Raw genomic sequence first — 11,860 nt, 5'->3', positions numbered from 1 at the left:
TTGGACAAAGCAACTATAGCTTGAGTTGATGTCCCCATAATGTGAAGAGGAACGACAAAAACATGAGAAGAAAAGTTATATTCTGTTATGCAAATGGAGAAGGCTACTGTAGTAGGAGGGCACCATCGATAACAACCTGTGAATGACAGGTCGGTTGAGCTGCAATGCTAATTTGGTGGAGGCAGAAGTCGGCAGCAACAACAAAGTCCATTTGGAAAAGAAAGAGAAAAGTTATGATGGCAGAAGAATCTGATACCAAGTTGAGAAGAAATAGGAAGCTTAACCTATTAGTTAGCCAATCCTTTTCTATTTATATGTGTAGGGCAACATATAATAGTAAAGGTAGAGATTACAACACTAGAATAATGCCTATAATATTTTCTATAAATACATTCTATAATAGGAAGAAATTTCTTTATGCCTACCCACACCAACTATTAGGATAAATGATAGTATATCTAGTAAATGAAGAGTTGTGTTCTTCTAAACAATGTAATGTTAATTTAATTATATCCTTGAAAAGAGATGTTTGTTTGTTTTAAATAAGGTAATGTTAATTTAACTTTTATAAATTGTGTATAAAAAAAGACAATTGCGACATGATTTTTGTTATTCAAAAAGCTTATTTAGTCTTTTTAAAATTCTTTCCATTTATGTTCTTTCTATCAAAGTCTTTATGCTCCTTTTTTATAGAAGGTATATTACAAATTTTGATTTGTCATTTATTCTTGTTTATGTTACCAAGAATAAGAAATTAAAATGAAAGCAATATAGTTTTTTTTAAGACTTGATCTTCGCTTCAATCTACTTTTCAAGTCCATTTTCTATCTACAAGTACTTAAGTTGAATTTACTTTTATATGTTTTATATTTTGTAGAAAGCATATTATCAAAGTAAAAAGGAGCAACACCATCATATTAGGTTCAAGAAATTCTTTGTCAACAAATGACATTATACACTAGGATACTTCACTCGTAGACTACAAGTTGGGCCAAAAAAAATTTGAACGTAAAATAATAATATCTAGGCTACATGAAATGTCTTGCCATTGTCATTAACCCGATACAATGAATTAAACTTGAAAACTCCTAACGTAACACTTTGCCTAGCCCGAGTTTTATATTAAATCATGTGAGAGTTTCTCTAACGTAATCTTGTCCACTTAGCAAGTTCAAAGGAAAAAAATAATAGCCCAAGTAAAAAACAATAGCCCAAGTTAACCTGGGTGAATCTATCAAATTCGTGACCTAGGTTATGAAATCCACTAGATTCAATTATTTTTATTTTATTATATGAGAAATTTTTTTATGAAAATTCATTCAAAATCGACCAAATAATGAAGGATAAAATAAAAAAAATAATAAATTTATATAAAAACCAAAAATTAAAGGATGGAATTAGAAAAAAAAATTCAAAAGACCAAAAGAAACCAAATCACTAAAAAAAAAAAAAAAAAAAAAAGCATATTGGTCAAATGCAAGCCCAATGTATCTGAACCTTGTTTAATTTCTTTTTGCTTTTTTAAAGGAGCAAACAACATGTTATTAACCCTTTTTATTTTTTTTATAAAAGGTATCTAGCCACCACTATGGTAGTCAAAAACTTCAAGGGGGGTGTGAAAATTCATTTTCAACCTATTTTTATCCAAAAACACCTAATACACATCATACAAACCACTCTTAACCATCTAACAACCCTAAAACACCTTAAAATCACTTTAAAAACAAAAAACAAACAAAATAAAAAAAAATCAAAGTGGAACCCGGTATCTTTGTTTAGGCATGTTTATAGACAAAATCCATAACAATCGAACTTCTCTCATCAAATAAAATCTTATAACCCACGAGTCTTGTCCTTTTGTGAAGAGGAGGGCTTTGAATGTAATTTTTCCCTGATAATATGTAATGAAATATAAATATCCCTTACATTTATATTAATATTTGATGAAAATATGGTATGTCCCTAGAAGACTTTTACACACCTAAAGGTGTAGGGAAATAAGGGTCCAAGACGTCAAATGTAGTTGAGTCCATGAAAGCTAAGCTCTTTCCCTAGACTAAACCCAAAGAAGGAGGGTCATTCTCTTGGACATGCACTAGGGAGGATGATAATTCTCTTGGGTGAGCCCCTTAGGCGTGCATCAGGAAGGATGATCATTTCATTGGGCGTGCTCGAAGGAAGATGATCATTTCCTTAGGCGTGCCAAGGGAGAATGTGGTCATTTCCTTTGGCGTGCTGGGGCTCAACACGATGTCACCCTCAATCATGGCTGGGTTTGGCTAGTACCAGACCCAACACGTCTTTATTGGGGCGTGCTTATATTCTTGAAAATTTATATCCCTAAATGTTTCTTAATCTAATAATTTTTGTTACAAATATACTGATAAAAACTTGTTTCATCAATATGATATATAAATAACTTTTGTAAAAAACAAATACCAAGAAAATCATCAATTTGGTTTACTCAGATGTACAGTATCCATAAATAATATCAAAGCTAAAAAATTTAATAACATTTAATGTTACTTTTTATATTTTGATGAGCTAATGTTTGAACCTTGAAAGTCTAAATATCCGATCTATATCTCCTGTACTAGGCCTATGTTAGGGATGGAAACTTTTGCTTGCAGATGTCAAATGCATAACTGTCAGTGTCACTATTACGGTACAGTAGTCTTCGTATGCAAAGCATGTTGGAATATTGCTTCATTTCACATGTCTAGAAATCGAAAGTTGGTCAAAATATTGGCTTCCTGTAGCTGATGTTTGTAATTAATCTTTCATGCACACCATATCTAAAATGGTCCTTTCCCTAAAAAAAAGAAGAAGGTATCAGACATAAATTCGTTCTTCTGAAGAAATAGAATAATCTTAATGTGTAATTGATATTATAGTGCAAATTGTTTTCTAAAATATTTTTAATTTAAAAATATATTAAAATAATTTATTCTATTTTTTAAATTAATATATCTAAATCATAAAAAAATACTATAAAAATATCAATTTCATATTTTCACACACTTTCATGTAAAGACAAATTTATGTGCCTGCTTTCATGAGAAGAGAAAAAGAAAGAAAAGAAGAGCAAAGAAAACCAGCCATTGCTTTCATCTCCATGACAAAAAAACAATTAAATTTTAAAATATATATGCTATTAATTTGAAAAATATTGACTCCATGTTGTTGTCTCATTCTTGATTCATATCTTAGAACAATCCCCATGTCCAATCCTTGTTCCAAATATTTTACAATGCTACAGCACTTGTTTTAACAAATAAATTAAGAAAGCAAAGTCCCAAATTCAGACCTATATGTATCTTGTCAAATTTTGCATTTCAAAAGGATGTATGTACACTTGTAAGTTTTAATCACTTGATCATCACGCACTGATTCTCAACAGCAAGAACGAGTGGTGAGTGAGAATAAACATCATGGGAAGCAGTAAGAGGTTCTGCTGTGGTCTCAAAATCTGTGTTCTAGTTCCCTTTGTGCTCTTAGTCATTATATCCGTGGTTTTAGTTATCTTTTATTTTACAGTTTTCAAGCCTGTTATCCTTGAGAGTATTCGTTGGATAATCTTTCCAATACAGATGTTAAATATTACATTAGGCATGGTAGTACGTCCCAGTCGAAAATCGAACTATGGAAGCTTCAAATACCAGGAGAGTACAGCTTATGTGAGCTACAGGGGGGATGTCGTCGCCGAAGCTCCGATCGAAGCTGACACTATTCCTGCTCGAGGGAAACATAATATCAACACAACTGTGACAATGTTTGAGGATAAGTTGTTATCGGATGATAATTTCAAGAGAGAGTTTCTACAAGGGTCGATCTTGAATTTTACTTCAGCAACAACCTTGCATGGTAAGGTTATCTTGTTCAAGTTGATCAAGGCAAAAGCCAGTAGTTCAAGCACTTGTGACATCTCTATCTTTGTCCAAGAGCAGCAAGCTGAGTCCATTTGCAAATCCAAAGTCAGCTTATAAATTATTTCACGTACGTTCTTCGCTATCATTTCTATACATGCAATATTTACTATGTAAGATTTTGGACCTCTAGATCATTCATCCAAACTGCTGGTACCATCATTTTATTAAATAAGTTTGTCGTATGCTTTTAATTGGATATTGCATGAACTTATTGGTCATAAAAAGTATGGTGAGCATTTATTTTGAACAATCAATAATCTTTCAACCTCCAGTTTTGCCTATGTAGAGATATCTCGTATCCAAGAGGCATAATGTTTTATACAATACATAAGTGGAGTACGACAATTTAAACACCCACCTATATATATATATATATATATATATATATATATGTATGTATATATATATGTATGTATGATGTATATAAATATATAAACCAAGATGGAAGTTGCGATGCAAGCTAATCAATACTTACTTTTCTCATGTTTGTTATTGCTAGTACCTAATTTTTTCCATTCTTTATTAATCAACCTTGGATCCTCATGACCCAAAAAAAAAAAAATCTTTTTTATCCTTTCTTAATAAAACTATGATCCCATTCAATAAAAGAAAAAAATTATTTCCATTTATGGGAAACACTCTCCACATAAATAAATAAATTCAAGTTGAAAATATAAACTTATTCATTTGACAATGATAAGTTATTTAAGGTAAAATTTGGTTATTGTCTTGAAAAAAAAATTACAGGGATACAAAAGATATGTCTAGTCTCCATATAACTTTTATTTTATTTTAAAATTATAAAAATATAATCTAAAACTATCACAAAAACATATTTATTTTTGTCTTTTCAATCAAATATCGTATGTTTATTATTTTTGTCAATGTATAATAACCAAATGTAACATATTAGATATAATTTTTTTAACATGACATGTTATAAGAGAAATAGAGATGCCTTAATGCCATCAAATATATTCGAAGGGGAAAAAATCGTTGTATTGATATGTATTACCTTCTCAACTCTTGCTAGGAATGCACAAAATATATGCAATTTGAGTATCATCTAATATGGTGGGTGAACATTGAAAACGCAAGACCATGAATGGCATTAATAAGTAGTTGTCTTTATCAAGTAAATGTTGTCACAGAGCTAGCTCATCCAACATCAAAGAAGGTGGGTGAAAATTAATATTTCATGGTCCTGTACCGGCTAGTTATTTGCGCATGACTTTCAGTACTTGTTCTTAACGTTGCTCTGGTAATTAGCAAGGTTGCCAAATAAAGAAGCAAATCGCCCCGGTCCTCACATGTTATCACAGAAATTAAATGTTAAGGAGAAATCACCGTAAATTAAAAAAAAAATTACTATAAATTATAACCAATGGTAGTGCCCTTGTAAATCAAGAAATATTTAACTATAAATTATAATAATAATTTTACTTTTAATTTTTCATCTTTTCACAAGACTTTTCTTTAATTTTTATTTTCTTTGCGAATGGGTAGCGCCCATGTCATTAAAGAGGCACATATAACGCTTTCTAATGATCAAAATTAGGCATCCGTCATCTCACTAAATACGCAATCATTTTCTCTTCCACATGGTGTGACGCGTGTAGATATATAATAGTTGGATTGTCATCGATGATCGATTGTTTGTGTTTTTTTTTTCTTTTCTCTATTCTGACAATTAAAATGCACAATTGTCCTTTTTGTTAGTCTGGCATAATTGTCAGACCTAAAACGTAAGTGCCTGAACCTGTCAACCATGCCAGACCCGTGCGTCTGGGTTTACCAGACCGGCATCTAGGTCAAAAAATTTAAAATTTTTCAAAAGCATGATTGGACTGCAAATACAAACACTATCTCATTCAAGCATGATTTTTCATTCATATGCAGTAGAACTTAATTGCAAACTCTTTTTTGTTTGTGCAACATATTTTATAAATTTGTTATATTCGAAGAGGTAATAATGACAAAAAATGTTGACTTTCAAGTAATTTATTTCAAGTCTTAAAAAATAAACTTCTTTTTTTGTATGTATTATAGATGAAAATATTAATTTTATGTTTCCATCTAAGTGTTTGACAGTTTTTTTAAAGAGTTCATACTTTTTTAAATTTGAGTTGTTGCATGATCTAATTGTCAAAGTTTGTTACAAGAAGAGTTTATTTTATACTATAACTATTAGTATATACAAAAAATTAAAATATATGATCATAAGTGAAAACTTTTGAATTTTCAAATTGAAACATTATGTTGTAAGAAAACAAAATACTATATATGTAAAAGACTAATTATCCTTTGACTATTTTAATTTGTGTAATTTTGTGTAAATGATTTTTTCACTAAAACTAGATATTAATAAAAATAATTAAGTGAATTTTAGGGATGCGTGTTACAATAATATTAGATCCAAACACCTTGGATTTGACATTAAAAAAAGGCGCATGGGTCAAAATTAAAAAATAACAATGCAAAAACTAACCTTAATTTATATTTTGAATTAAGGATCAATTAACTGGTTTTATTGAACCAGAGAAGAAGAAAACAAATTATAATTAACGCTCTCAAGCTCATTTGTTGTTATGTAAGCATAGTTATCAGACCTGACCCGGCACAACAGGTCAACCCGAGACTCGGGTGAGCTAGCAGAACCTAATAGAGACCTTATTTTTTTCAAATGTGTTTTTTTCATGGCCAAATACCCCTCTTTTTTCTTTTTTCTTTTTTCAGTTGATTATTAACCCATATCAAAGTTCATTATAAAAATATTAGAAGAATATTTTATCTTTTTAATTTGAGATTTGAATCCCATTAATATATATACACTCTATGTTCACAATAAAAAAGGTTTTTTTTTCAATGTGGGATAAAATAAATATTTTTTGTTTAAATATTTCAACTTAATAAGATAAGATAATATCTTTTCAATGTGGTATAATTTTTTTTTTTTGAAATAGTCTTTTATCTTATATCTTACATGGATTGTTTTTTTAATTTTTTCATATGAAATATTTACCTCAAATATATAGTTTTAAATTTTTTTTTTGAGTTAATCCGGGTTGATGTACGTTAGGCCAGGTCCAAAAAAATACCAAACATGCACCTTGAGCCTGACAAACATGCCAGACCCAGGCAAGAGGAGACAATATTTTCAGACAGATGATAAATAGATATATAGATTTTTTTTTTCAGAAAAATATTTCTCTTAGGAAATAAAATTAGACATGTCGATTTATATATGCTGGTGATGTATGGAATTTGGTAAATAAGATTGGAAATACCTTCATTATAAAATAAATAAAGATTGGGAGTACCTTATTGTGAGAATTAAGAATCAAGAATACCTTTATTTTCAAAAAAAAAGTTTAATAATAATTGAGCATTTAGGTCTAATTTTTTTTCACAATAAGTTTCATTAAGTTAATAATATATGTTTCTAAAGAATCTATTCATATTATGACTATAGTAATACAATGTCTAATAATTTAATAAAATGAACAAATCATTTTTTTAAAAAAATACTATTATATAAAAAAAGTATAGAAGTATACCTATTGAATAATAAAATTTTAATATTTAAGTAAATTAGTTATTGCATTTATGTTTTCGCTGTTTATATTTTTCTATGTAGGAAGACTATATATATATATATATATATATTCTTCATACTTCAAATTTTATTTAACTAAAAATTATACATATGATGGAAATTATTTATTTGTTAACATAGTGCAATATTTCTTTGATTACCAGACCTTTCCTTCCAAAATGAAACTTAAGTCCACCTGAATGCAACTAAGCCAAAAAAGGCCCATTGTTTTAATCTGATTTTAATTTTCTGGCCCAACCATATCTAAAAGTCCAAAATGAAAGCCCATCCCACACTTTAAAGCTGACCATTATCTTTTTGTTTCTCTTTAGATCCTTGAGTCCTTTTTTTGTGCAGTGAGATATAGATTATAAGATTAACCTAAATTAATTTTAAAATGATTTTGTTTTAGTGGTTTTTTTTTTAAAATTAAAATGATATTTTTTTAAATAAAATATTTATATTGATTTAATTAGATCTCACATATGCTTGCCCGGTCAATTGAATACCAAGTTGATCCGTTATACAATTCAAATTTAATTTATTAACCCAGTTTTGAAAAAAAACTTAGATTGAATTAAATTTTAAATAAGTGGGTTATTAAATTAGGTCAATTTATGTTAAAATTAAAATGTTTTGCAGGGCCGGGCCTTGCCTCCCCTTGGTTCCGTTTAACAACCATAAAAAAACATTTTGTTAACAACCGCTCCAAAATCAATGACTGCTCGTAACATTTGGTTGGCATAAATTGAATCATGTTATAGATTGTCAAAGTAAAATCTGAACGATAGAAATTACTAGATAGTGGTTTCCAATTGCATTAAGAACTCCTTACATAAAGCAATGAACTAAAATCTAGAAGGAGACAACATTTCTACCCTGTCGCATTCCCATAACTAATACAAGATTCAGGAGTCCCTTTGAGGCTCTCTTCATTTGTAGCATAATTAACTATATCTGAGAGATCAGGCTAAAATGGAGAATACAGAAAATTCAATCAGTTTTTTCGACTGACAAGCCCTCAAGATGATTTGATTTTCTTTGTTGATAAGAAAATTTAAAATTGGATTTTCTTGGCATGATTTTGGTTCCAATTTCAAATTCATTAATCCATACTGGTAGGTATTAATTCGGCCAACATAATGTAATTTTACAAATTAAATTGGAACTCAATTTAATCAAAATGAGCATCCACTATCATATATATATCCATATCAATCCCATCCATCCCTGAAAAAAGGCCTCTTTTTAATCCTTATTTTCTGATTTTGACAGTACAAGTCCCTAATCAAGAAGTCCTAATGTGTTCATGCATCAACAGTATCCCCGGCCTCAGCAGCAGCAAGCACAAGCTCTGGCTGTAGACTGAATGTCCCGTCTAGGGCATTTGGCTGCCCCAGAGCCTTCAAAGCCAAGTGTGCAGCCTTCTGCCCTGAGATCATCATTGCCCCAAATGTTGGACCCTGCAAAAATCAAGTTAAATTAAGTTAATAAGCAGGACTGTTTGATAAAACAATACGATATATATATATATATACATATCGTTATAGAGATTTTACCATTCTTGGAGCTCCATCAATTTCTGCAACTTCCATGCCTGTAACAATCATACCAGGCACAATCTCTCTTGTAAGCCTAACAATTGCATCTTCAGCAGCGTTCATGTCGAGTGCTTTCATTCCAGGAACACTATCAATCATGCCAATACTCTTCAATCTCTTAACACCAGTAGCTCCAAAAGGCCCGTCATGGCCACAAGAACTAACCACAACCTTAGCCTCCATAACATTAGGGTCCATGCAAGATTGAGTGTTATGGTTCATAGACACTAAAGCCCAGTTAGTAACTACACCAGAAACTCTCCCTCCTTTCACTATTAAATCCTCTGCTGCCACAGCATTGAACAGCTTCACATTAGGCCTAGCCAAGAGTTTGCTCATGATTGTCGAGGTGAACAGAGCTGCATGCTTGATAACCACATAGTTATCTGCCTCATCATATTCAATTTCAAGCTCATCAAGAAATCTATGAGCGGGTTTACGCACAATCATGGCTGAAAATAACTGGCCACCAAGCCATGCACCACCTCCAGGGCTAACTGATTGCTCAATTATAGCAACACGAACTGAAGGGTTCTTGCTGAGCTCATAAGCACAAGAAAGACCAGCAGAGCCAGCACCAACAATGACAACGTCAGTGTCTGCATAAGTAACCATGTCTGTCATGTAACGACGGGTCATTTCACGAGAGACGATGGATTCTTTGATGGGCTGGAACTTAAAGGACTGAAGATCATATGAAGGTTGTGTTAAGGACATGGAAATGGCAGGAGAGGAGGATTTTATGGGAGTGAAACGTGTAGTAGTAGTGATAGGTGTGCCATGGAAGGATGATTTGTTGTCCAAGAAAGAGGACTTGAGGTTTGCAGATAGATAGGGGGTAAGGGTAGTGGCCATGGCTGTAATTCAAGGAGTTCTTGATAAGGTTTTGTTAAAGGGTTTTTGTCGATGTAAATGAAATTGGAGAAAGCTAGACAGGAGGCTTGAGAGATGCGAGTCTAGATGATTGGTATTTAAGGATGTGTAGCAAGTGGTGGGATGTGAAAATATCTGAAATAAAAATCTGCAAGAAGTTAGAATGATGGGTCATGCGATAGATAGCTAGATAGAACTTGAACGGCTCATAATGCTTGGAGCCTTGCTTTCTGGATTATAATGACTGCCCCAAAAGCAACATAATTGACAACTTTCCTACAATAAGATCTGTGAGAGATTTTTGTATTGCCTAATTCATCGATTTTTTTGGACAAATCTATAGCAGTCCCATAATTGATATTACAGGATTAGTTCAGCAGTACTAGTCCATATTGGTTGATTTGTATCAACACAATTTTGAGACATGTTTTTGCTTTTCAAGATATATTAATCTAAAAGCTTAAATTTTTTTTTTTTTTTTTTTTTTTTTTCTCGTCCTTTTCTCATCTGTTTTTGCATTCCACTTTTTCTTTTTTGTCACTTTCTTTTGTTTTTTCTTCTGTAAAAGTAGATATTATTCTTTCACAATTTGTAGCTAGTAAGGCCATTGCTAAGAAGTCTCATCGATCAAATAATTTGAGTTAGCAAAACTTTCAGAAGCAAAACATAACAATCCAACATTTGTACATGTTCATTACTCCTTGTCAAACCAAAAAACAAATCAGCTACCTGCACTAACATGATCGTCTTTGAGCATTGATTTTTTCTTTTTAACTTGACATTTCTCACCCTTATACCTAGTTTATTTTCTTCAATTCATAAATGAAATACAATTTTAATAATTTACAAAAGTTACGTTCAAATTGTTAAAATAATTGAGATCAAACACAAAAAGAAAACTAGAATTCTGAATAATATGTATATTATAAATGCATAGTCTTAACCTAAATATAAATAAAGTATATATAGGTTAAACTGAAAGTACTATTCTACTCTTAATAAATAAGACTACATAAATATTATTTAACATCTTCCCTCAAACTCACGATATGGCAGCTACAAGCATCGAGAGTTTGCCAACCAGAAAACAAAAACGAGAAATGGACTGCACCTTGGTAAAGAAATCTGCAATTTGCAAGAAAGAAGGAACAAAAGGCAAAGTAATGGTTCCATGCTTGAGATGATGACGAGTAAGATAACAATCGATCTCAATGTGCTTAGTTCGCTCATGAAAAACCGAGTTGTGAGTAATCTGAATAGAACTCTGGTTGTCACAATACATAGGAATAGGATGAGAAAAGAAAACTCCTATATCAGCAAGTAACCAACGTAACCAAACAATCTCTTTGGTAGCAGATGTCATGGCATGATATTCTGCTTTGGTGGATGATTGAGAAACAATAGGTTGTTTCTTGCTCTTCCAAGAAATAAGAGAATCACCTAAAAAGATACAAACCTCGGTAACAAACTTGCGATCTGTGGGATCACTACCATGATCAGCATCAGAGTATGCACGCAACTCTAAGAAAGAGGTGGATGAAAGTAAAAGACTCTGAAAAACTGTATCCCAAAAATATCACAAAATACGAAGAACAACTGCCTAGTGAACAGTAGTAGGAGAAGCAACAAACTGACTAACAACATGAACAACATATGCAATATCTGGATGAGTAATGATGAGATATACCAAACTCCCAACAATAGTGAGGTATAAAGTAGGATCTATCAAAGGTAAACCATCAGAGGAATAGTACCTCGCGTTAACCTCAATAGGAGTATTTATAGTCTTGTTATCAGTAAGTCTAGCCCGCTCAAGAATATCTGTAACATATTTCAACTGAGAAAGAAGCTAACCTCTAGGT

The 11,860-nt window shown here is 31.5% G+C and overlaps 1 protein-coding gene across 1 annotated transcript; it reads right to left on the bottom strand.

Annotated features, from left to right (window-relative positions):
- Nucleotides 1–8,697: 8,697 nt before the first annotated feature.
- Nucleotides 8,698–10,078, bottom strand: LOC118035853 (thiamine thiazole synthase 2, chloroplastic). The gene is made up of 2 exons (XM_035041511.2): nucleotides 9,084–10,078; nucleotides 8,698–8,987 (listed from the first exon to the last, which is right to left on the bottom strand). Exons 1-2 carry the CDS (start codon nucleotides 9,978–9,980, stop codon nucleotides 8,832–8,834), a joined length of 1,053 nt encoding a protein of 350 aa, XP_034897402.1. The 5' UTR covers nucleotides 9,981–10,078; the 3' UTR covers nucleotides 8,698–8,831.
- Nucleotides 10,079–11,860: the final 1,782 nt, after the last annotated feature.

The sequence above is a fragment of the Populus alba genome, chromosome 11 (genome assembly GCF_005239225.2).
Source record: "Populus alba chromosome 11, ASM523922v2, whole genome shotgun sequence".
Taxonomy (NCBI): domain Eukaryota; kingdom Viridiplantae; phylum Streptophyta; class Magnoliopsida; order Malpighiales; family Salicaceae; genus Populus; species Populus alba.
Note: the sequence above shows the minus strand (reverse complement) of the source record. Positions and strands in the feature narration are given on the sequence as shown.

What these genes read in the sequence shown, in the direction of transcription:
- LOC118035853 (XM_035041511.2), bottom strand. Translation starts at nt 9,980, where the DNA reads ATGGCCACTACCCTTACCCCCTATCTATCTGCAAACCTCAAGTCCTCT. An exon ending in TTGATGGAGCTCCAAGAATG is followed by an intron (nt 8,988 to 9,083) that starts GTAAAATCTCTA and finishes TGATTTTTGCAG; the next exon opens with GGTCCAACATTTGGGGCAAT.